The 24,372-nt window shown below is 51.1% G+C and overlaps 4 protein-coding genes across 14 annotated transcripts in view; 2 read left to right on the top strand and 2 right to left on the bottom strand.

The window, feature by feature from the left end:
* Positions 1–1,771: 1,771 nt before the first annotated feature.
* On the top strand, positions 1,772–6,075 carry MXD3 (MAX dimerization protein 3). Its single transcript, XM_007169773.3, has 6 exons — positions 1,772–1,951; positions 2,219–2,324; positions 2,979–3,008; positions 3,140–3,254; positions 5,368–5,551; positions 5,626–6,075. The coding sequence occupies exons 1-6, from the start codon at positions 1,882–1,884 to the stop codon at positions 5,739–5,741; spliced, it is 621 nt and encodes a 206-aa protein (XP_007169835.1). The 5' UTR covers positions 1,772–1,881; the 3' UTR covers positions 5,742–6,075.
* A 303-nt stretch (positions 6,076–6,378) lies between these two features.
* On the bottom strand, positions 6,379–9,787 carry PRELID1 (PRELI domain containing 1). The gene is made up of 5 exons (XM_007169772.2): positions 9,497–9,787; positions 8,698–8,923; positions 7,314–7,427; positions 7,122–7,200; positions 6,379–6,911 (listed from the first exon to the last, which is right to left on the bottom strand). Exons 1-5 carry the CDS (start codon positions 9,586–9,588, stop codon positions 6,763–6,765), a joined length of 660 nt encoding a protein of 219 aa, XP_007169834.1. The 5' UTR covers positions 9,589–9,787; the 3' UTR covers positions 6,379–6,762.
* Positions 9,788–9,824: 37 nt separating this feature from the next.
* On the top strand, positions 9,825–14,901 carry RAB24 (RAB24, member RAS oncogene family). 3 transcript variants are annotated; one of them, XR_449951.3, is made up of 9 exons: positions 9,825–10,364; positions 10,448–10,516; positions 10,726–10,804; positions 10,914–10,981; positions 11,072–11,171; positions 11,399–11,449; positions 11,587–11,649; positions 11,767–12,019; positions 14,779–14,895. XR_449951.3 is itself a non-coding variant. In XM_007169768.3 (8 exons), the coding sequence occupies exons 1-8, from the start codon at positions 10,248–10,250 to the stop codon at positions 14,853–14,855; spliced, it is 624 nt and encodes a 207-aa protein (XP_007169830.1). In that variant the 5' UTR covers positions 9,825–10,247; the 3' UTR covers positions 14,856–14,901. The 3 variants fall into 3 exon arrangements, 2 of the variants coding, with proteins under 2 accessions (XP_007169830.1, XP_007169831.1); XM_007169768.3 differs by lacking the exon at positions 11,767–12,019 and having other exon boundaries at positions 14,779–14,901; XM_007169769.3 differs by lacking the exon at positions 14,779–14,895 and having other exon boundaries at positions 11,767–12,132.
* Positions 13,345–24,372, bottom strand: part of NSD1 (nuclear receptor binding SET domain protein 1) — a 143,148-nt gene continuing 132,120 nt past the window's right edge. For all 9 annotated transcript variants that reach the window (XM_057541451.1, XM_057541448.1, XM_057541445.1 and 6 more), the window contains 3 exons: positions 22,891–22,997; positions 20,866–21,070; positions 13,345–19,743 (listed from right to left, as the gene is read on the bottom strand). In XM_057541451.1, the coding sequence (XP_057397434.1) occupies positions 18,113–19,743; positions 20,866–21,070; positions 22,891–22,997 (1,943 nt within the window). In that variant the 3' untranslated portion in view covers positions 13,345–18,112. The remainder of the gene's footprint in view (positions 19,744–20,865; positions 21,071–22,890; positions 22,998–24,372) is intronic.

The following is a 24,372-nucleotide window of genomic DNA, read 5'->3' as shown; positions in this document are numbered from 1 at the left end:
CTTCTTTGACCTCCCTGATTAGGTCAAATGCTCCTTAGGACGTGCCCTTACATTGTGTCTTTTCCTGTGAGGACGTGTCAGAGTGTATCTCTACTGTGTGATTACTATGTCGGTCTCTCTGCCCCTCACCTGAGAGCTCTGCAGAGGCAAGAACCCTGTCTGGTTTTGCCCATGCTTGTATTCTCCAGCTCCCAGCACAGTGCCTAAGGTCCAGCAAGTGCTCAGCAAATATTTCATGAGTGAATGGGTGGGTGAAGGGGTGGATAGACCCAGGCAGCAGTTCTGGCTGAGCATGACAGTGATTCCTCTGGCATTGACTCTTAGAGAAACTCAAAGGTTTTTTTCCAAGGAACTGAGGACTGACTGCCATGTGCCATGTGTTTACCCAGGACTGTCTCTTTATAGAGAATCTAGTTCCTCCTTCTCCCTCCTCTCCATTTCCAGGTCACAGATTCAGCCCCAGCCTGGCAGTAATGCTCCACCCTGTAACAGCTGCTTTCATCTTCCGGTCTCCACCCTTAGACTGTCACTGTCCCCAAAGGTGTGGCTACACCTACTGGTGCTGCCCCTAGAAATCACCGCATCATCTTCTTCGGGAGGCTAGAAAGTCACGTTAAAGAAGGGTTCATGGGGACTTCCCTGGTGGTCCATTGGTTAAGACTCCACGCTCCCAGTGCAAGGGGCCCGGGTTCCATCCCCGGTCAGGGAGCGAGATCCCGCACGCTGCAACTAAGACCCGGCGCAGCTAAATAAACAAATAAATATTGGGGGGAAAAAAAGAAGGGCTCATGGACTCTGAGTAAGGCAACCAGGGGCTCTGCGGGAGGAAGAAGCCTGCGTGAGGTTGCAACAAGCCTTGGAAATGCACGGCATAGGCGTGGGCTCTGATCTTTCAACGACGCTGTCTCAGGGCTTCCCGAGCTTACAGGAGGGAGGGCACTTCCCGAGTCACACAGCTGAGAAGTAGCGGTGACAGGAGAGGAACTCAACTCTGTTGGCTCCAGAACCCAGGACTCTGAAGCAAGCCAGTTCTCAAGTTGCTACCCTTCTGACGTTTTCGTAGCAACAATAGCTTCCCTGCAGATGAGGAGGAGGAGCCCAGCGGGGGCTACGGGGGCAGATGGCAAGCAGGCAAGGGCACAGACCCTGGAGCGCAGGAGTCAGGTCCGCGCCCCCTCCCCCGGCGCTTGCGCACTGGGCCCCGTTCCCCGCTCAACCCCGCCCCCATCGCCAGGGTTTTCAAATTTGAAACCTGCTCCTTTTCCCGCCCGAAAGTGTTGACCAGCAGCGGGAGAGGGCGGAGCCGCACGCAGCCAATAGTGCCTGAGAGGCCCTCCTGCCCCGCCCCCCAAGGTGACGTCCGCGAGCCTCAAGAGGCAAAGAGCAAATGGGCTAGGGTGCCCGCCGGCCCCGCCTCCGTGGCGCCCACGTGCAGCGGCGGAGCCAGGGGCCTCCCCGGGACCACCGGTCCCCAGAGCACCACTCAGTGTGCGGGCCTCTCGCCACCAGTACGGGGCTGGAGACTGAGGCCCAGAAAAGCCAAGTAACGGGCGCTGGGTCGCTGAGCGAAGCGGCAAGACGCAGTACAACCCCACCCCCACCCCCAGCCCGGGAGTTCGCCCAAGGGCCGGTCCTGGAGCTGGCGCCCGTAGAAGCCCTACGGGAGTCCTAGAGGGCGGGCGGGCTCGCGGAGGGTGGGCTGCGGTTCCCAGGCGCGTCCCAGGGGCGGGGCCAAGAGCTGGGCTGTCCCGGGGCGGGGCGTTCCGGGGGCGGGCCGGGCGTCTGTGTTTGTTGCACCGTGTCAGTTACATTGTAACAAAAGTGGTGCAGCCGCTGCTCCGGCCAGCACCCTAGGCCCGCCCGCAGCCAGCTGTCGCCGACATGGAACCCGTGGCCAGCAACATCCAGGTCTTGCTGCAGGCGGCGGAGTTCCTGGAGCGCCGCGAGAGAGGTGAGGAAGAACCCTTGGTCGGACTCCAGGCGGCGACCTCGCTGACACTGGCCTGGGCTGGACTTGGCTCCCAACTTGAAAGATGCATGGCCTTAGGGCAGTAGTCCTGGGGCACCCCCGCCCTCAATTTAGGGGTCCGCGGGCAGTGGGGCTGGAGGGGTTGGGGAAATGGCCCTGTAGCCAAAAGCCCCTCCCTGACCGTGCCGTGCCAGGGGCCCCCGCTGGAACTAGCTCCAGCCTGACGCGAGCGGGGGCTGTCTCTCGCAGAGGCAGAGCATGGCTATGCGTCCCTGTGCCCACACCGAAGTCCGGGCCCAGTTCACAGGAGGAGGAAGCGGTCTCCCCAAGCTCCTGGCGCGCTGGACAGTGGGCGGTGAGGAGGGCCTGGGGCAGCGGGGAATGGGGGGGATGGGCGCCGTCCTTCATCGGGCCCCTCCACTGCCAACTTCCTCCTTATTGCTCGCATCTTCTGGGCCAGGTACCCTGCTCTGAAGGCATTCAGACATGTCCTGCCGTTTCCCCATCCCCCAAACACACACTCTTCGTTCAAGGACTATTTCTCGAGCACTCCTGATGTGTTTGGAAGGGTGAATAGTTCTGGGTCCTGCTTCCACTCACTCCTAATACTGCACATATCAAACCACTCGCTTTCCCCCACAGGCTTTCTCTTTTTCTCTCCTCCGCTCAACCCTTTGCACACTGTTCCCCCCAGTCTGAATGCCTCTCCCCCCACTACCCATTTTGGGTAACTTGTGTTGCTGGGCTCAGCTCAAATGTCACCTGTTCAGGAAGCTCTTCTTGATTGCTGCTAGGGGGCCTCCTTTGGACCCCACAGTCACCTGGGCAGGCCTCCTTACTGTCTCTGCCTCTGCCTGGGACTCAGGTGCCTGAGGCCAGCACAAGGTCCCCACAGTGGGCTAGTTTGGGACACACATCTGTAGTGAATTTTGAGGCCCTGGGAGCCCTGGGACTGAAGGTGTGGGCAGTAGCTGACGCCCCCTCACCCAATCCTCCCTGGCATTGGCAGGTCTGTGCACAACGAGCTGGAGAAGCGCAGGTGAGTCCCAACCCTGCCCTGATAGCACCAGGCCCCAGGAACTGCCTCCCTCTGGCCTTCCCTCCCCTGCCGTCCCTCATCTGGCCAGCAAGCCTGGGCTGGCACTGCCCTCTAGACCCCTTCCCCGACAGGAGGGCCCAGCTGAAGCGGTGCCTGGAGCAGCTGAAGCAGCAGATGCCCCTGGGGGCTGACTGTGCCCGATACACCACACTGAGCCTTCTGCGCAGGGCCAGGATGCACATCCAGGTAAGAAGCTACTCTGGCGCCCCAGGGCCAGCTTGCCAGGATGCTTGGAGAGGGGTAGTAGGGAGGGGCTGGGTGGAACTGGGGAGAGAGGTCTGAAGTGATAGCCCAACTGCCTGACATTGGACAGTTCTCTGTGCTTTTAGTTGCCAAATTCGTTAAGTAGGAAGAAAAGCAGAAAATAACTCAGGATTGTTCTGAGGCTTTAAGCAAGTTCTTCCAATAAAAGTTCACTTGTTATTACAGCAATTATTACTTGGATCCCAACTGTGAGACCCTGAGCGAGTTATGTAGTCTCTCTGGACTTCATTTCCTCCTCTGTATGGGGGGCATTCTGTGAGGGGTCATGTGTAAGGGTCCCTCAGACTGGAGAGCGCTGTTTCTTGCTCTTCCTCTCCCCCATCCTTGAAGGCCTCCTGTTCTCGGCGGGTGGGGGGGGGGGGTGCGGGGGAGGGGGTGTCCTGACGCTGCTTTGGGAGGCAGCTCCAGAGGCCAGGAGGGGGAAAGTACCAAGAGGACACCAGTGAGCCACCCTCCCAGGGCTCTTGCTGATGCCCGGGCTGAGCTCAGCGCCCCCTGGTGGATGGGAGTGGGGTGTGCTGACTCAAGCACAAGGCAGCTCCACAGAGTGGGGATTAGAAGGGACTTGGAAACAATAGAGGCCTCTTCCTGCTCTCCTGGCCCTTTTGACAGAGGAAGAAATGGAGGCAGAGCCGGCTGATGAGAGGCAGATTCAGAACCGAAGCCTAGGTCTCCTGACTTGCATTCTTTTCTTCAACAAGTGAGCACCTGCTCTGCCAGGCCCTGTTGTGGGCACAGGGGGCAGTGGCAGAGACAGATGGAGGTGCCATGCAGCAAATAAATCGTGGCGTGGGAACTGTCAGCACTGTCCCATAGGTGCCTGCGTTCTCCTCATTGTGGCTGAATAACACCCTGGCCAGATAGCCGGCTCCAGTTTCTCACATGGAGTTGCTGACTTGGTTCTCAGAGGGATGATGTGTGACCTTGGGTGCTGGCTGGCCCGTGGGCAGGACCTAGGGATTGCTCCTTCCTTGAAGCCCCATCACCCCTCTCCTGGACTCCCTGCTTCCTGTTTTGCCTCCACCTGGCTGTCCTCCCCACCTTGCCCTAGAATGTTCTTTGCACCACATAGATCTGTCCAGGTCTGCCTCCTGCTGAAAACCTTCCATGGCTCCTGACAGGACAGTTTCAGTTTCTTACTTCCTGTGAAACTCAAGGCCCTTCACAACACAGGCCTTGCCACTGGTCTCATCTTTCCCCATTCCTCACCAAAAAAGCTGAACTCTCCATGCTTTTCCCATTTTCCCTCTGCCTGGATGCTTCTTCCTCCCCTATCTTTGCCTGGGCAGCTCTTATTCATTCATCTACTCCCAGTCCAAATGCCCCCTCACCCAATTCTCCCCTTCTTGCTGACTGAATGCAGGCTTCCGTCCATTGAGGACCCTGATGGGAGAACCCTTGGTCCTCCAGTCCCTGGAACTCAGGGCTGGCAGAGCTTGCGTGGGTGCAGCAGGAGGGGACGAATGCTGAAGACTTAGGACTCCTGGGAGGGTCTTGAGGAGTTACAAACTGGTAGCCTTTGGTCTGTAGTTTTCTAAAAATTTAAATTAGTTGGCAGCACTTAAAAGGACATTTGACATGAAAAGATGTGATTTCCCTGCTTCTCTTTAAAAAACTGGGAGATCTGGCAACATTGGGCCTGTTTCCATGTGGCAGTAATTGGCCTGGGCCACTGCCTCGAGCCTTAGTATGCACTCACTGGTGTGCCCCAGTCCCCTGCAGTCCCTGTTGCCTGACACCAGACACTCCACTCCTTCACATCACTTGACTGGGCCCCGAGGGCCTTTGAGATTGTGGTGCTCTCCCTCCCCCACCCATCTGGACAGAACTCCTGGGCCATTTACATGGGACAGAAGGGCAGGAGGGCCTAGCTTCCTGCAGGATGTGGGAGCAACCCTCTGGGGCCCAGATCTAGTGAGCCCCTGTCTGGAGCAAGCAGTCACCACGTGGCCACGGTCCGCCATTGAGTGGTGTTGGGGTGAGGCCCGAGACCCCAGGTAGCTGACCCCAGCCCCTCGCTCCCTCGGATCTGCAGAAGCTGGAGGAGCAGGAGCAGCGGGCCCGGCGGCTCAAGGAGAAGCTGCGCAGCAAGCAGCAGAGCCTGCAGCAGCAGCTGGAGCAGCTCCGGGGGCTGGCCGGGGCTGGCGAGCGCGAGCGGCTGCGAGCAGACAGCCTGGACTCCTCGGGCCTCTCCTCTGAGCGCTCCGACTCAGACCAAGGTAAGTGCCCTTAAGCGGAGGGGTCGAGTGGGCTGAGTGGCCCAGGTCCCCTGACTGGCCTGCTCCCTGTGCAGAGGAGCTGGAGGTGGACGTGGAGAGCCTGGTGTTCGGGGGCGAGGCTGAGTTGCTGCGGGGCTTCAGCGCGGGCCAGGAGCACAGCTACTCACACAGCGGCAGCACCTGGCTATGACCCTCGCCTCCTGGAGCGACCTCTGCCCTCAGCCCACCCTCTGCTCTGCCAGGCTGGAGCCCTCACCAAGCCTCCAGGGCTGCTCAGAGTACTGTTGGAATGGACTAAAAGGACCGTGTGGGAACAGGTGCTCCCCGTACCTTGCTGCTGGCTGCTGGCAGTCCCACCTAGGATGGGGTGCTGAGCCCCCTGAGCCCTGCAGGGCAGGCAGCTTGGGCCCAGGCCACCCTTCCAGGCGTTTTTTGTAGCACTTGGCTCTGCTGTCCACAGGGGCAGGAAGCCTCTTGGGTCCTCATGTTCCTTCTTAAACAAGGGCCCCTGGCCTTTGCCCTCCGCATACTATATTTTCATTAAAAGCCTCTTTCTTAACTTCCTGTCCATGGTCTTGCCTGGTGAAAATGGGGGAACTCCCAGCCACAGACAAACTGGAAAAGAGGAAATGAGATCCGTAGCCACCACAAACACTGCTGTCCACACCGGGCAGTGCCCCTTTACTCCTCACAGCTCGGAAGCCTCAGTCCCTGTCTGTCGCAGTAGGACTGAGGCTGAGTGATGTGACCTGCCTGAGGTCCAAAGCCAGGAAACAGGTGAGTCAAGATTTGAACCAAAGCTTTCTGACGCCAGAGCTGGGGCCGACTGAATTCAACAAGTATTTATTGAGTGCCTGTTATGTGCAAGATTTTGTTTCAGGTACTTGGGACACATCAGAAAATAAAACAAAGGTCCCTGCCCTCATGGAGCTTACAGTCTAGCATTTATGACCACTTCACCTGGACGTGACCCTGGGCAAGTCACTGTACCTCTATCCTCAGCCACCTGATGCAGGAATAAGCAGGCCCAGCTCAGACATGGGTAATGGCCTGGTGTGCTGGAGAGGCCAAACAACACACCCACCCCCAGCCCACCACCCAGACAGTAGACAGGGCTGGAAGCTGACTTTTAATAATAAAGTACAAGGAGGAAAGAGCACAGGGACTGGAGCAAGTGGTCTGCTGTGCTGCGGCCCCAGGGCCTGGGCTGGCTACACAAACTGCTGCTGTTGCTGCTGCTTCTTGGTGGCTGCCTTGCTGGCAAGGTCCTTGGCCTTCTCTGTAGCTGCCAGTGCCGTTTCCTTGGCCTTCTCCTTGGCTTCCTTGGCTGTTTCAACAAGGGTTTTGGGAGGGGCCTCACCTGGAGCAAAGGGTGGGGGCTGGTATCAAAGAATGCCAAGACCCACCTAAATCACCTCCCAGGACATTCATCTCCTGTGCGCCAGGCCCTGAAGGAAATACCCAGGGTACAGATGAGTTGCTCAGAGTAGGGTGGTGACAGCTCCAGGCTCCAGCCCAGGCAGGGCAGTTAGGACTTGACTCAGCCTCTGCCTGTGTGCAGAGCCCTCACCTTGCAGCTTGGCCAAGATGTATTCAAAACCCTTCATAGTCTTGGTCACGTTGCTTTTGAACCGGGCGAGACCAAATTCCTGGCAAAAGATGAGAACGGGAAGGATTCTGAGCTGCCCACTGAACCCCAGCCCGGACTCTATGTTACATGCCCTGGGCCCCAGAGCCCCAGCACCACAACAACGCTGCTCACCTGGACAGCTCTGGAGACGCCGAACAAGCTAGAGGAGACCCAGGCTTCCCGGCGGATTTCGGTCCAGCCGCTGTTATCAGAGTTCACACGGTAAACACATCGTTCCTCTACCACCTGTGCAGGCAGTCAAGCCAACCACAATCGTGTGGGAGTCCTTCACTTTGCCAGCTTGCACATAAATTTGATTCCCTGACTCTTTTCACGAGGGGAAGCAATAAAATGAAAACCGATTCCTTTCCCTTACTGCATTCCCAAGCTGCACTTTGGGAAGAGTAAGAAGATGAAAAAAAGTCATGTTGCTCTCTAAAAACCTCTCTTCTGACCCTTCAAACTAAAAGGCACATGGACTCTTGAGATCAGCAGAGGGCCTTCCAGCTCCATCCTGGATGTTTTGCACCTTTACATCTAGACATGTGTGGTGTTTTCAACCTGCCTTCCACCCACTTTGGCCCTTGAGCTCCTGGCAATCCAAAAAAAAAAAAAAAAAAGAAAAATCCGGCTATCACCACAGCTCATTATCAGAGAGGAGAAAGTGGACCTGTACTTCCAAGAGAAACACTTAAGACACCTGTCACAGCTGGACTGAAAGACATTTCTTAGAGCTGGATCTTTTCTTGGTAATTTACAAAACACAGCTGTAGTGCCCTCAGGGCAGTCAGCTGTGAGGCCCTCAGATAACTCTGGGACAGAGCATTAAGCTGCCTACTCACTCTGTGACTTCCCCGCTCTGAACGTCACTTTCCTCTTTGCACAATAGAGAGTAATACCCACCTCCCTGTGTTATTGTGAAGATTAACTGAGAAAGAAAATAACAGTTCTCTGGAAGCTTTTAGGGTACTCACAGGTGGGAAGATACTGTAGGATGTTCCTTAAACCAAACCATGGGTTTTCAAGCCTTTTTTTTTTTTTTTAAAGCAAGGGTATGTGGAACCCTTTTCCCCTGAAATCTCAGGCAGAAATCCATTACATAAGACAGATAAAAGACTCTAGTCAAACTGGGGCAAGGGGCCCAGGTCCTCCCCCTCTAAGGTACATCCAAGGTACCCTTTATGGCTTGACAGATTCCTGTTTGAAAACCACTGCCTCCCTCCGTCCCTCAGCATCATGTCTGTGGCCCAACCTACACACGTGCCAGGCACAGTGTGAGTGCTCTGCATTTAGTACTTACAACGACTCTGTAAAACAGGTAACCCCTCCACCACTGTATGAATGAGTCAAAACACAGGTCCAGAGAAGATGACCAGCTGAAGAGATCATCTGAGTTTGTACTCTAGAGCCAACACTCCTCAGATCTGCTTGGATCATAGAAGCTCCCTCATGGCTCCCTAGCCACATGTACCTGGAGCTCTCTAGTTTTGGGGGAACCAAGAGGGAGGGGTCTCACCATCAGCCGGGCATGGTTGATGTTCCAGGTGAAGGTGGTCATGGTCTGGTTCTGTGGGTCCACAATAGAATCCTCCAGGATGTACACTGAGTGAGCAACATTGGCAGGAAATAGTCGCTCAGCCCAGCGGGGCATCCTGTTCGTCTTGGTCAGGAGTCGCCGGGACAGGAGCTTCTGGTCAGGGGTCACCTCCCGGTGCACTATGTCTTCCGTCAAGACATGTTTGCTGCAGGTGTCAGGGTGAAGGTGACCCTCAGGAGCCGGGCCCTAAGAGACTGCCTGTTGGGGTTCCCATCTGGAGCCTCCAGGCCCAGAATGGCCATGCCTTTCCCCAAACTTGCAGAGTGATCTGTGTTGTGGCTCAGACCTGAACTAGAGTCCCTTGAGCCTAACCCAGGGCAAATTCCAACTCCCGCCTCCTTGCTGACCTGGATTCCTAGGCCTTCCAGCAGGGCTGGACCTCATGATTTATTGCACCACTGGAGAGCGTCACGGCAGAGAAGTAGACAAGCGCCCGGATTTCCAACCCCAAGATCCCTCCCCAGCTCCTGTGCCGCCGCCTCTTCCTGTCTCACCACCCTGAGATGAGAGAACCTTTCACTAGGGCCTCAAGTAAACTATTGCCCAGACCCAGCCTCCTTCCAGTACTAGCCTGGCCGCTTCCCCGATAGGTCCTCTCGTCCTAAACGTGGCCACGGCTCCGGCGATTCCCCCCACTCGAAGTCGAGTCTTTCCCGGCCCCCACACTCCGATCTCCAAACAGCGAGGTGGGAGGGTTGCTCTTTCCAGGGCCACGTACCTATAGGGATTCGGGTACCGCTGCCAGAAGGCAGCGAACACTTGGTCCCAGGAACTCCGGAGCACGCTCTGGCCCAGGAAATACTTCACCATTGTCCCGGCCGGGCGGGCTCAGCGCCCGCGCAACATCAGGGGTGCGGAGCCCGGGGGGCACGCGGAGGCCGGGCTGGAGCTCGACGCTCGGCCGCCAGGCTAGCAGCTCAGTCACTCCAGCGCCGCACCCTAACAGCCGCCACCGCCGCCATGAGGATTTGCCTGGCCGCGCGCCACTTCCGGCGCAACCGCGCACTGCCCACCTCTTCCGGCGCCTGCCCACATGACCAGGCGGCCCCGCCTCCCCGGCCTCTACCTCCTCCCCACCGCGGGAGTCGCGGTGCTCCGGGCCGGAGCCAGGTTGGAGGGACCCCTCCCAGGCTCTGTGGAGAAACCGTGCCGGAGCGGCCCCTAAGCCGGGCGGGCGAGCGAGTAGCGGAACGAGCGAGCGAGCCGGACGCCGGCGTTGAGTGCGCTTCCCCGCACGCTCCCAGGCCGCCCCGGGTCCTGGGCTCTCAGAAGGAGGATCAGCACCCGGGGCCGAAGAGCGGGGGCGGACGGAGGCGTTGCTGTAGCTCAAGCTCGTCGCGGCGTCTGGAGCCTTAGGTTAGCTCCTGGGGTCGGGGACTGAGGCTTGGGCGCTGCCTGCCGGAGTGGAGATCCGGTTTGCCTCCCGCCCCCGCTCAGGACCCTGACGCGGGTGAGGCAGCCCCGGGAGCATGAGCGGGCAGCGTGTGGACGTCAAGGTGGTGATGCTGGGCAAGGAGTACGTGGGCAAAACGAGCCTGGTGGAGCGATACGTGCACGATCGCTTCCTGGTGGGGCCCTATCAGAACGTGAGTGCGCCCGGCGCGGCCCAGCACGGGTGGGAGGGGGCTAACCCGCATCCGAGGCCCTGATTGCTTCCCCTTGGTTGCAGACCATTGGGGCCGCCTTCGTGGCCAAGGTGATGTCCGTCGGAGACCGGACGGTGACTTTGGGTATTTGGGTAAGTTCTCTGGGCAAGTCCTGGGAAAACCCATTCCTGAGGAGGCGTAGGTCCTGCCTATTACTGGCTGACTTGTAGCCTCATAGAGGCCATTTCTATTCTCTAGACCACAATTTAAAAACGGGGTCTGGAGAACATGGTATTAGTTTGCAGTTTTGGGGAGTAGCTCAGCAACTCAGGCCAGGGCTGAGCCTCCCCCTGCCCTTCAGGACACAGCAGGCTCTGAGCGCTATGAGGCCATGAGCCGAATCTACTATCGGGGCGCCAAGGCTGCCATCGTCTGCTATGGTAAGGATGGTTTTGGCCTGTTTCTCAAACAAGAAGGGGAGGGTGCCAGGCTGGCCTTACAGAACAGCTTCTGACCCTTGGTTGTGTTTCCTGCGTGTCCCACACCAAGACCTGACAGACAGCAGCAGCTTTGAACGGGCAAAGTTCTGGGTGAAGGAACTGCGCAACCTAGAGGAGGTAGGTGGCCTGACCTCACCAAAAGACGAGACAGGGGCTGGGGATCTGGTGGCCCGAGGGGGGTGACCCTCACCTTGTCTTCTGCTCCAGGGCTGTAAGATCTACTTGTGTGGCACCAAGAGTGACCTGCTGGAGGAGGACAGGCGGCGCCGACGTGTGGACTTCCACGACGTCCAGGACTATGCAGACAGTAGCTGCTCCTTAGCTCCCTGGGGCTGGGGGAGGGAAGTGGCTACTTGGGTGGGTCACAGAAAATAGGGACTGCCTTGGCTACCATGGCAAGATCCCCCATGGGAAGACTTTCTCTGGCCTCCCTGAATCTGTGGGGTTCAGAAGATTCCCTGTACTGGTAGCCTTCCCTTTTGTCTGTGTCCACCTAATTCTCAGGTATGAGGCTTTAGACACTTCTCTTTACAGATATCAAAGCTCAGCTCTTTGAAACTTCCAGCAAGACAGGCCAGAGTGTGGGTGAGTGCTGTCCTGGGCCTCACGGCAGAACACACAAGGGCAACAAGGGAGACAGAGAAAAGCCTAGAGGGCTGGTTACTGGGTGATCCCAGGGCCACTGGCATTTGATCCTCACCTATCACCCTTTTTCCTGCCAGATGAGCTCTTCCAGAAAGTAGCAGAGGATTACGTCAGTGTGGCCGCCTTCCAGGTGATGACAGGTGTGTCCTTCCCTAGCTCCTGTGGAGACTTCCTCTAGGCCCACAGCATCTGGCCCCCTTCATGTTACCTGATCCCTCAATAGAATGATGCTGAGCTGCCACCTCTCTCTCTGACAGAGGACAAGGGCGTGGACCTGGGCCAGAAGGCAAACCCCTACTTCTACAGCTGTTGTCATCACTGAGTCACCACTCACCTGGCCTGGGGGAATTAAAGGAATTCCCCCAGAGAGGCTGGACCTAGCTTTTGTCTGGGCTTGGGTGATCACACGTCTGAGCTACCCCGGGTCCCCATGGCAGCAGAGGTGGCACCTGCCTGTGCTGGCCCATGGAACGGAGGCAGCATTTGGGCTGACTGATGGGCACAAGGAGGGTAAGGGCTGATTTGGACCCCAGGCTTCTGCCCTGGACAGCACTTGTGTCTACAAATTATTTAAGTGGCTTCTGATTTGTAAATAAAATCAATGCACTGTGAATCACACTCAACCCCTTTCCCTGCTGTGTGGATTGGGTGTCAAGATACCTAGTACTTTCTGGGGCCACCTGGCTGCCCTCGCTTCCTATATCAAGGCTCCTCTTAGCTCTTTGGAAACCAACTGACTTCACCCCAGGGTTGCAGCTGAGATAATGGAGAAGCAGAAGGGCCCTTTCCTATTCTTTAGTGGCGTCAAAGATAGGGCGAGAAGCTGGGGTTGGGGCAGTGCAAAGCTCACACTTCCTTCTTGGTGCTAAGAAGAGCAAGGAAGGCACTGAAGTAGTATCCAGAGATCAAAGGGTCAAGCACTTCTACCTCAGACTCGCTGGCTCTACTGCACCTCTGTCATGTCTAAGTCCGAGTCATGCCTGTGGCTCAGATCCTAAGCTTCCTAGCAACACCCTATAATGTGGCTTAACAGTAGAAAAATCATAGGTTCTGCAAGACTTAGAAAGGTTTTATGGATCCAGATTGGGATCCAACTCAGCTACTCAGAAAAGGGACTTAAACTTGGCCTGTGTTTTTCATCTGTAAAACGAAGTGACCACTACCCAGTTCAGGACTATGAAGATCATGAGTGAAAAATAACTGTAGGACTAAATGCTTGTCTTCCCACACTCTTCCCTGGGGCAGAAGTTCAGGACTAAGTCAGAAGGGAAGCAGATTCCCAGGGTTTCCTGAAAGTGTATTTTTGGGCCTCGGACGTCCAGATATTTCTGAAGAATCAGATGTTACTGCAGACAGGACCAACCCTTCAACCAAAAGGAAGCATATGGCAGCCTTTTCTGTTATGGGATGCTCAGCCCCTTTGCCTCACTTTACCATTTTAGGCCTAGGCCGAGTCCTCTGCAGTGCCCAGCACCTGCTCTAAAAAACTAAAAACTTGGCCAAGATGTCTAGACTCACACTCAGAAAGTGCTTTGGTTCCACTTCCTTTTTAAAAACCTCAAAATACCCTTCCTTCGTGGGTGATGGAGGCTTCCTGTGTAGGGACTGAAACTGATGCCAGCCACTCCCAAAAGCAGCAGAAAGACATTCCGACAGCTGTGGCTACTGGGAGGAAACCCACACCACTCCCATGAGGTGCTTGGAGGAAGGGCTCAGTTCCGTGTCCCTGGGAACTACCTCAGGGGCTGGCTTCTGCTCTCACCCCAAACCCATCCTCCCTCCTGTTAGGCTACGTCTCCCCACGGACAACAAAACAAAACACAGGGCAAGGGCCATAAGAGTAAAGTTAAACTTTACTTTACAGTAATTTTTTTCTATATACAAAGAATTACAGTACATGTTTATGGGGACTCCTAGCACAGGGCTCCCCTCTTTTTCACTAAGAGTTCCACTTATCACTGACAATCTATTGGGGTGAAGGGGGGCAAAAAAGTGATGGACCTCAGCTGACACCCCCTCTGCCCCTTTCTTAAAAATATAAAGATAGATCTCTATTGTCAGCTTGTTTTTTTGCCAAGACTTAGCTGCTCTTCCATGAGCTCCTGTGTGCTGCACTCGCCCGTCTTCAACACTCTCACCTACATGCACACACAGGCAGCACCCACCTCAGACCTAGAGACCACCTGTTCTCTGCCCCTACCCTGGAAGTCCAAAGCACCAGAACCACTCATTTCTGCTCCTAACTCCCTAGGCTCACCTCCTGTCCAAAAAGCTTTGCTCGATTTCCAGGGTGTTACACCTGAAGCCCTCAACAGCCTGATGTTTTGAGAGTCATGGGAAAGTAGCTCTAGAAAAGGGACCATATGAGTTTAACATGTGCTATTTTTGCTTATGTTGATAGGAAACATTTCTCCCCAGGCTGTGGATTTCTAATTAAAATAAACTCTTTCCACTTCCTTAAGAAATATTACCCTTAATCTTCATAAGCAATAGAGGTGCTCCCATGAGAGTGGAAGAGGTAGAGAGGGGCAGAAGGTAGCTGAGGGAGACCCCACACTTGGAGCTCTCTACCAACCTGTTCAGGCAGTGTGGACAGAGGCTCTGGACAAGGTGACACCAGCCCTGAGAAACTCAATGGCCACCCTCATCTGGAAACAGCATCTCTTCCACCTCTGGACTGCACTGGACTATTTCAGGGTCAGGTGCAAGATTCACCAAGGCTCTACCTTCCCCTCCTCTAATAAAGCCTCAAGGAAACTACATAACATCTCTTCTTCCCAAACAGGAATCTGGGTTTCTCAAGTCACCAGTCCCTCAACCCTTGGCAGTGCTTATTTATACCAGGAGATTAGCACCATCATTGCATTTTTTGTGTGTGTACAAAGCAATCACCTATTCTCTTTTTCAATTTATACTACAGCAACCTCTGGCCCTGCTGCACTAACTCTAGGAAGCTCAGCTGAGAGCTAACTGTCCACAGCCAAGCAAAGTCTCGTGCAGCAGCTACCCAGCTCTAATGATCTGGAATGTCTAACACATGGAACAGCCCAAGCATTATTCAGCAGGAAAAGGGGCTTGTGGCAGCTCCTTTCCTGCCATGATCTCAGAGAAGTGAGGACACTGGGCTACTCTGACCTCCTGACAGACCCCAAGAGGATGACAATGTCCCCCCAAAAAGCCTTAGGAAAAAACCCGCTTTATAGGAGCTGACGGAAAAAAAAAAAAAAAAATCCATCCACATTTAGTGCTCTCCTGATTCTTCTCCACAGGGGAAGCTGCCAGGACCAGACTTCCTTCCTGCCACTGTTCTCACAAGGCAACCTGGGAGTCCAGCTCCTGTGAGTAGACGCTGCCAAGCCTGGAAAAGGATCGCTGATGCACTTCATGCCCTGACTGTAGTGTGGGGTGGAGGATGTAAAGAATAAAATAATTATTTTCATCAATGCTAAAGATGTAGATTTGGTAGTTGTTCAGAAGAGGATCAACACAGTGATTTAAATCACTTCAAACTCAGTAACTTCAGGGGGAAGCAGACATTTAAAAACTTGGATGTTTTTGTAGCAATGACAACTATTTTGCTATTAGAATGGGTTTGCTCCAGTAGAGAAGCAAATGAGGCTTTGAATTCAAATTTCAACAGTTTCCATAATTTTTTCTGACTTAACAGGGCTAGGACAGGTATTAGTTCTCTAACTACCTATGGAAGCTATGGCTTCCCCCTCAGAAAGGCTTCCTGGGGAACTGGCTTAGAGGCAGACGCTCTATTGAGATCCTGATTTACAAGCACTTGGCCAAATGCCAAAATGCCATCCTACACAAAGATCAGGAGTTTCTAAGAGTAAAGATTTCCTTTTAACTGCCAAGTCACACCCCCTGGAGAAAAGGTCTCAGTATAGGTTCCAGGAGAATCCCCAAAGGATGGCAAGGTCACCTACCCCAACGGGTCATGCAAGAGTCTCACTTCCCAAAAGTCCTTCCGACTCTGCTTCTAATTGTATAGTGACTGCTTTCATGATGTTAACAATCTAGTATCAAATGCTATCAGTGGGCCTGAGAGTTGAACATCTAATTTCCAATCAACCTAAGAGAGTCTTAAAATGGCCCTCATGAAAGCCCGGCTGGCTGTCCATCCATTTAAATAAACAGCTTCAGAAGCTGTTTCCTACGCAGGTCTGGAAGGAAGCTTTCCAGTGAATAGGAGAATGGAAAAAACTGAAACAAAACCACAAAGTGGCCCACCTTTCCCTCACTCCTTCCTGTCCTGTGAGACATATCTAGAGTGGCTGTCAAGTCAATTACCTACCAAAGCCTACATCAGAGAAGCTCCTTCAGGATCAAACTTCTCCACTTAAAAATTTTACATAGCCTGCACACCCCCCCCCCAACAAAATTCACAGTTTATTTCATGAAACAAAGAGCTACGGTAATTTAACACACAACACAGTGGAAAGAGATTCTGACAGCGCAGTGCGGATATCTTTTTCTGATCACAACTACAGATGACAGGAGAAAAAAAGGGCACAGGACTGGCACCAAGCAAATCCTACTCATACAACCTAAGAGATTAGGGAAAGGGACCTACTAGCTGCAGTTATATACTTATTATTCTCACACATGATAAATACTTAATATAATGAACTTTAATGTTCTGGGTGGATTTCTTTAAAAATATCTTTTCCATGGTTTAAAATTTTTTTAAAAGAAAATAAGATGCTTTGTTTTCTCTTCCTCTAAAACAAAGAGCTTTTCCTCTCTGATGATGTGGGAAGAGAGACAGGATGACAGGAGAACTAGGCAGGTGGAATTTACAGAGGAGAGTCCGAGGTCTAAGTGAGATGCAAGAATAGGCCCCTAAACTCAGGGCAGCCCTGCCCAGCCTCATGCCTCTGCCTGAGTTCAAATGTCTCAACCCCAGAGACAGACTTTGGGAAATAAAAGCAAATTCTTTTTTAAATCTTTATATAAAGCGCAAATGCTTCTATAACAACAGTTGTTCCCTCCTTAGAAGTATGGGAGTAACCTCAATAGAAACTCAGGAGGAGGAAATTGGGACAAAATACAGAATCCTGTTGAGGGTGTAAAAGCCATAACTGAGACAGAAATGGCCAGGAGACCTTGGGGCCAGGAGATGGCCTGTTGGCTAAAGCTGCTGGCTAAGTTGGCAAAGCAGAGAGGTAAACATGTTTGGTCTAGGGACAAAGAGGGGGTAGGTGAATGAGAAGGAACTGGCCAAACAGCACTTCCTGTTGGCAGTCAGTGAGCTGGGTGAATGGTAGGGCAGGGTAGCACCAACAGATTTCCCAGCCCTTGGGCCCCAGCTCAGGGCAGCAGTAACAGATAATCAGCAGTTATGAGGAGTCATCTCTTGGACTGGACATTGCTCTAAACGCCACATCTTGCCAGTCATGGGGAAGGGTTCTGGCTTGCCTTTGAGCTAAGTCAGCAGGCAGGTGCTCTCAATACAGAGCACAGCATTTCTCAGGGAGAGGGTGGTAGAATCCACTAGTGAAGAAGACTCCCTCCATTCAGGTAGGAGGGCAAAGGATCAGGAGAGAAGTAATTTCTTGCCAGGATCTGGCACTCTCCCTGAGCTGGTGGTGGATCTAGCCCAGAGCTTGCCAGAGATTCCCTAGGTCTACTGCCCGAGACTCTGAAATCTGAAAGCACCTGAGTGTTTGGGGGACAGGCATGGGGTGGGTTGATGTAAAAGGAGGAAAATCTGTAGAAAAGAAAGGTAAGCTTGCCAATTGCTTTCTTACACTGAGGGAAAGCTGTGTCCTCACAGAGCCCAGCCCCCCAACCAACTGCTCCACCACGGACAGATCTTTAGACTCTCCAGAGCCCAGACAGCAGCAGCAGAGGCTGCCCAGCCAACAGGCTCCACCTGCCTATAGAGGAGACCTCCGTATGAGTGTGCACACATGCACATACACACAGGCACACCTGACCAGGAGACACTCAAAACAACCACTTCTGGGGCCACAAAGGACATGACAAAATGAGCCCGGAGTCCCAGGGCCCCTCAAACATTCTGTTATTTCCTGGTCAAAGGTTCTTTAAAAATAACCTGGGAACCCAGGCAAGCATGTTAGGCTCACAGGGATCAGGTCTTATTTATCTCTGTATCTCCTGCCAGTGACTAGCACCAGGCCTAGCACACATGAATGTTTAAGAAATCACCACCGATTTGAATGGGTATCAGTTCCTCCCAAGGGTTCATCAGGTACCCTCAGTGGGGCTTGGTAGGGCTAGAGAAATAGCTTTGAGAGCCCCTCTACCTTCAACCTGACCAGCGGAATTGAATCCCATGCTTGACTCCAGAGTGGACTTTTTATTTCAAGTTCACCATGAGTAAAGGTTGGGGGAAAGAGACCCGAGTCTGTCTGTCTCCTTGGCTGGGGCCCACTTGGATTTCCATACATGGTTCACACAACCACAAGCCCCCACTGGCTAACGTCGCAAGAGTTCTGAATGTTGGGATATAAGGAGAGAATAACAGTGGCAAAGTGTTGGGGGTCTGTTTTTTAAGAGGGAAAAAGAAGATTTTTCCCTTCCCCAAGAACCCTGGGGGCAGCTGGTCTGGTCATGTGGCATTTACCGGTATTATTTCTGTTCTGACTCTGCACACTTGTGACTGGAAGGAGCCTGGTTAAGAGCTGGAAGGGTATTTTGCTCTGATTTAGGGTCTTGCCCTCTTCCAAGAGACCAGCAAGTCTGTGCCAATGTCTGTGTGCTCCCAGAGGACCAGCAAGACTGTGCCAGTGTCTGTCCAGCCACCATGGGCCAGAGCCCTGGCCCTGGTGAGGCCTTGCCCAAGGCCCAGGGACTCTGCTCTGTGGTTGCCAACTTCTTCTCTTCAGTGGAGAGGGAGGATGGGGCCTTCCCAAGAGGCCTGAAGGACTGCCCACTCTTGGCAGCAAGTCCAGGTAGTTGCTGGCCTCCGGCCATCTGCTTCACCTGCTTCACCAGGCCTGGTGCTTGGCTGGGAGGCCCTGGGGTCTGCTCAGCCCCTGCAGGTGCTCTTCCTGAGGCCTGAGTTGCTGGCTCATACAAAAAAGCCTTGGCAGGGGGCTGAGAAAGAAGTCTGGCCTGGGTGAGTGATTTAACAGCTTGCCAGGAGTGCTCTGAAGGGGCCGCTGCTTTGCCCAGTGGCTGAAGGACAGGATCTGACACAATGCCTCTCTCAATGGCTCGTGACATCTGTCCCAGACCTTTGCTGGCAGGCCACGAGCTCGACTCCAACACTGGCATCTTCTCATCAACCTGTGGTGTGATCTCATGGGGAGAAGCTGCCCGTTCCTTCTGGCGAGGAGTTAGGTCTATGAGATCCATCACCAAAGCAGCTCTATTTTTTGACTGAGTATTCTGGTCCACAGGCCTCAGTGCTTTTTCTTTAGCTACCAGGGTCTGGACCACAGCTGACAGTACTTTGTCAGGAGGTGGGAGTCTCTGGGACAAAGAGGCATGGGATTTGTCGGGGGGCCTGTCTGCAGTCTGGGGTTTGGGACCGCTGGTGACTAGCAGTTTGTCTGGCTGTGGAAGTCTCAGGCCAGTAGGGACAGGGGTTTTCTCCAGTGACTGGGGCCTTGGGCTGGCAGCACCTATGGATTTATCCAGCCTTGGGTCAGCTGTCCCCAGAGGTCTTTCCAGTGGTTGTGACCTGACTGAGGGTGAGGAGCTTGGGCCGGTCACTGGAGAGGGTCTGTCAGATAGTTGGGGTCTTGGTCCTGCCATTGCAGGTGGCCTGTCCAATGGCTTCTGGCTGGATACCAAGGATTGGGATTTGGTCCCTGACCCAGCAAGGTCCCTGACCCTATCTACAGGCTGGGGCCTGGAGTCAGTTCTATCAGGAGGCCTTTCAGGCAGCGGTGGCCTCTGACAAGTCCCTGCCAGAGCTTTTTTGGACAGCGACAGCGTCTGGTTGGTGTCAGCAGATGGCTTGTCCGACATCTTGGGCCCCTGAGCAGCTACTCCTGATGATTGCTCTGCCAGGTGAGTGCTTGGGCCTGGAGGCAGCGGTACTGTAGGAGGTACATACTCACGGATCTCCCCAGGTTCCAGAGGGTTGGGCCCACAGGGGTCATGCTCAGTACAAGACAGACGCCCATCCAGTTTGGAGATAAAGAGCATCCCTTCCCGATGCTGCTTACAAAAGGAGCTGGGACACATCTCACAGAAGGAGGCTGCTTCCTTTCCGCAGATGTCACACTGATGCCAAGGACACTCCCACTTCCCTGAAAACACAGGTGTGAAACAAAGGCTTAGGAAAACAAGACATGCATATGAGATGGGTCATGGCTCTGGAACTAAGTCAAAGGAGTGATTTCAAACTGCTGCCTTCTGCAGAGAGCTCATGCCCCTTGCCCACCTCCCCTCCCCCGGGATCTCAGCTTTACTTTCTGCAAAATGCGTAAAAATAACAGCCAAGTATCAAGTAGTAACTGAATATCAATTAAAAACCAAGCAGGAGTAAAAAACAACAACAAAAAAAACCCAAGCAGGAGTAAACCCTGATTTCTACAACTATTTCCAACAAGGAGAAAAGCAACAACAACAATAAAACAAAACCCAAAGCTCCCCTTAGATGGAATGTGAAGATATTACTTTCATATTTTTACAAACTCCATTTGTGCTGTACAGCCTTTAAATATTCAACTCTATGGGGAGAATCTCAGCCAATTAAACTGCTTATTTGGTTATTACTAGGAACAGGGAGCAGATACACAAAGGTGAAAAATGGAAGCAGATTTACCTTTGCTCAATGTTAAGTCTGGAAACTAGCACAAACTTTACCTGTGTTGTCCACACAGAATCAGCAGGAAAGACCCAAAGCCAACCCAAGCTGCTCTTTTCCCCTCATTTCATGATACCCAAATCTCTGCCATGGACACTGTTCCGTCCCAGCTCTTTCCAAGTAAACTATGCTAGAACTCACTCCTGGCTCATAGGCAAGATCAGTTCTATCACAACCTGTGCCAGCTACGGCCCTGAGTAATTGCTTCTGAAACAATTCCCCATTTCCATTTCCTGGCACTGAGGTCAGTGTTATGGCCTTGCCCCTACACTACCTTAGTTTCTATTATTTCATTACCCTGGCAACCACATATTGAAGGAAAGCTAATTTGGGGACAAACTCCTCTCACTCCCACCCTTCTTTATGGGTTGCTGGGAGGATAAAATAACATAAAATGATTGACAGAGCGAGTGAGTTTCTGTTCCCTTCTCTATAACCTAGGATTCTAAGCCTTTGTTGTCATTTATTTTGACACCTCTCAACACTATGCATGGGAAGACCAAAGAACTCTGAGAATTCTGGCAGAGAACAAGGAGAACTCTAAATGGATTTTGGCACCAACCTGCTGGTCGCTTGGTTAGATTGAGACAGTCTGCATGGTAAACTTTGGGGCAGCCTGGCTTCTTACAGGAGACGAGCTGGCCAGCATCCCCACAGCTGAAACACTCATCCTCTCGCTCCTTTGTGATTTCACCCTGGGTCCTGCGCTTCCCCTGTTGCTTCTTCTTGAATTTCTTTGACTTTTCCTCTGTGGCAATGGGTTGATTCTAGAGGTCAAATATTGTCGACACATTAGTTGTATGATCTTGACCAGGTTAACTACCCTCTCTGAGCTTCAGACTCTCTGGAAAGACACAGTCCTCATAGACTATTGTGAAGTTAAGAGAAAATACAGGAGAAGCACTGGGCATATCATAGGTACCCAATAAATGGTAGCACGAATTTTATCTGGTATCAACTACTCCTACCACTTGAGCGAAGTAAGAGAGAAATGTGCTGCTTTTTGTTGACACACAAGACTGGTATTAAAGGTCATCCTTTAACAATAAGTTTTATTTTTATTCTTATATTTGTCTAATTTCAAAACTAAGGAAGACTTCTCTGGGTGTGTGTGTCACACACATTTCTTAACTTATTGAACAAACCTTCACTGAGCACTTAGTATCTTAGCATGAGCCATGTGTTAGGAAGACACAGAAAACTAATTTGTGGCCCTTGCCCTTGACAAGCTATGCATCTTTACCTAAGTCAGTTTAGGTTCATGTCCACCACTCCCCAAGACAGACCCTGGTGCAGCCCGCAGGTCTACTCTGTGCTCCCTGCAGACCACTGGTCACCAAAATGCATGGTTTTCATCGCATTATTTATCTCGGCCTAGGAACATCCAGGACCAATCCAATTTATTGCCAGCCCACAGTGATCTCCTCCCATTTCTAAACTTCTGCTCCTGAATTTCCCTTTCACTGATTCATGTGTGAAATGCTACAAAGACCCTAAAGATACAGAAACTGACATCCCTAGTGCACCTAACACCATTAAACTCTGTTACTGTTTTAATTTATAGGGACTAAGTCAACTGCACATCTTAAGGAACAAGACTATTTAACCAACTAACTAAACAAAATACAAAATCCAATATAAATTTTCTTATTTAATAGATAAAAGAATAATCACTGGGTGTTCTTCATTTATTATAGCTCAAAATGATTACCCTCTTTAGCTAGTGGTTTCCATGCTAATTTGCATTTTTCAGTTCTTAATGTTGACTTCACAATCAAACAAGCATAATGGGAAATACCCAATTGGAGTCACTGTGTAGTCTACTTTGCATCAAAATTAAACTTCAATTTTCAGCATGCTGTTACTTACAATAGAGAAATCTGGAAGCATCCAGATGTTCATCTATTATGGTTCATCCATTATATAAAAATTAAAACAGTCACTAAAAATGATGGTTGTGAAAATTATGTAACAGCAAGGAAAAAATGTTGTATAATATTTAAGAATTATAAACAATTCTTAACAGTTATAGAACTATAATTCAGTTAAAGTACACATAAAAAACCAGGAAGTAAGATACAACAAAGTTTATACTGTTACATGGTACATGGTTAAGATTAAGGGTCCTTAAAAAAAAAAAAGTCCTATGTTTATCTACAGTCTTATACTACATTTAGAATCTTAAATTCAATATCAGATTCTTTGATATCTTTAAAAAGGCAAAAAGAGACACAGAGACAGAGACTGAGACTCTTTCTTAGGAAATGTGAGTAAGATCAACTAAGACCAATAAAGGACATGGGAAGTAACCTACTTCACAGATTCCTATTTTACAGCTTTTTTAGCTAGAAAGGTATCACTAATTAGAAGTCAGATTGTTCAAAACACTTCAACAATATCCAAAGACCCTCTCTAGTGTACCAAACTGATCAGCAGAATGCTTAGTTAAATTGCCAGTGTCCCTACTGACAACTATTCAATGTCATTATTTCAAAAAGACATCTTCTTAAAACGAAGACTCAGTCCTGCCACAGGTTAGGGAGGGAGGACCACACCACTATCCCTGATGCAAACGTTTAAAAGGTACCTTTGGCCTTACACCCAAAAAGCCACTGCAGTTCGGAGCTCCACATTTGCAAACAGTCTTTCCATTCCCAAGACATTCTAGGTTGTAGTTGAAGGTAAGTTCAGTGCCTGAATAAAAGACCATGAAAATATTAATATCTATGGCTTTAATTACATTATTTCTGTATTAATCACAAAAGGCAGACTTCCAAGAGAACAGATTAATTTTTAAAAGAGGATTAAAAGGATTTATTAACTCTAATCGTACTATATTATTAACATACTAATAAATCCTAATCCTATAACATTATTGAGCTAATATAACTTAGTAACAGAAAAACTTATATGACTTCACAAGTAATTTTTTTAAAGATTTTTTTGATGTGGACCATTTTTAAAGTCTTTATTGAATTTGTTACAATATTGCTTCTGTTTTACTTTTTGGTTTCCTGGCTGCGAGGCATGTGGGATCTTAGCTCCCTGACCAGGGATCGAACCTGCACCCCCTGCACTGGAAGGCGAAGTCTTAACCACTGGACCACCAGGGAAGTCCCAACAAGTAATATTTAAAATAACTTTTACTATAGATGTGTTAATCCCAAATTGTTCTTTATTTTTTTCTAACCATTCAGATTCAAAATATATTAATTTATTACCAAAAACAGACAAACAGCAATTTATTGTGCACTGATGTCCCAGGCACTGGGAAAGCAAGTATGAAGGAAACCTGTCATCTGTGCCAAGGTGAGTACCTCTTACCAGGCAGCACTCAAGGGAGACAGACATCTCAATACAGAATAATACCAGAGAACTCTAGACCACAAGACCTAAGCCCTGGCTATACATCCCAAGTTACACCACAATCTAGCTGGCTGATTTGCGCCCAAGAATCCATTTGTAAAAAGCAGATAACAATCTCACGAACTTACTGAGAATGACATAATGTACATAGCAGAAATTTGTAAACTTTAATAGGAGATGTACAAATTTGAGGTATAAAAAGTCCCCTTTCTGTCACAAGTGCATTTCATCAAAACTGAGAGCAAATAAATCACACATTCAAACTCAAAGCGTGTTAGGGAAAGCCTAACAAATAGAAGAATTTTATACAGACATACAAAGAGGTTATCTCTGGGTGGGGGTAATGGCTTACCGTTAATGTACAAAGTGATAATTGTTCAGTCAAAATTGTCAAAACTTAGGAAGATTTCCCTTTGCAGAATGACAAATCTTCTATCAGTGAGACTAATTAATATATACAGTTTTTCATCTAATATTGGAAACATAATTATTTTTTAATTTGGTTGAGCAAATTATAAAGCAGCTGGCTTATACTTAGGAGTCCATATGGTACAAATGCTAGAATCACTTGTGGCCTGGTAAGAGGCTCACATTGTGAGGAGCCTGTAGGAACCAAGACTGACCAAGGTAACAGCAGGGTCACATCTCCCCTCCCCACTGTGAACTACTGGACTGAATGATGGGTAATTCTATTCACACTAAT

The sequence above is a fragment of the Balaenoptera acutorostrata genome, chromosome 2, assembly GCF_949987535.1.
Source record: "Balaenoptera acutorostrata chromosome 2, mBalAcu1.1, whole genome shotgun sequence".
In the NCBI taxonomy this organism is placed as follows: Eukaryota; Metazoa; Chordata; class Mammalia; order Artiodactyla; family Balaenopteridae; genus Balaenoptera; species Balaenoptera acutorostrata.
This window is presented reverse-complemented; position numbering and strand designations above follow the sequence as displayed.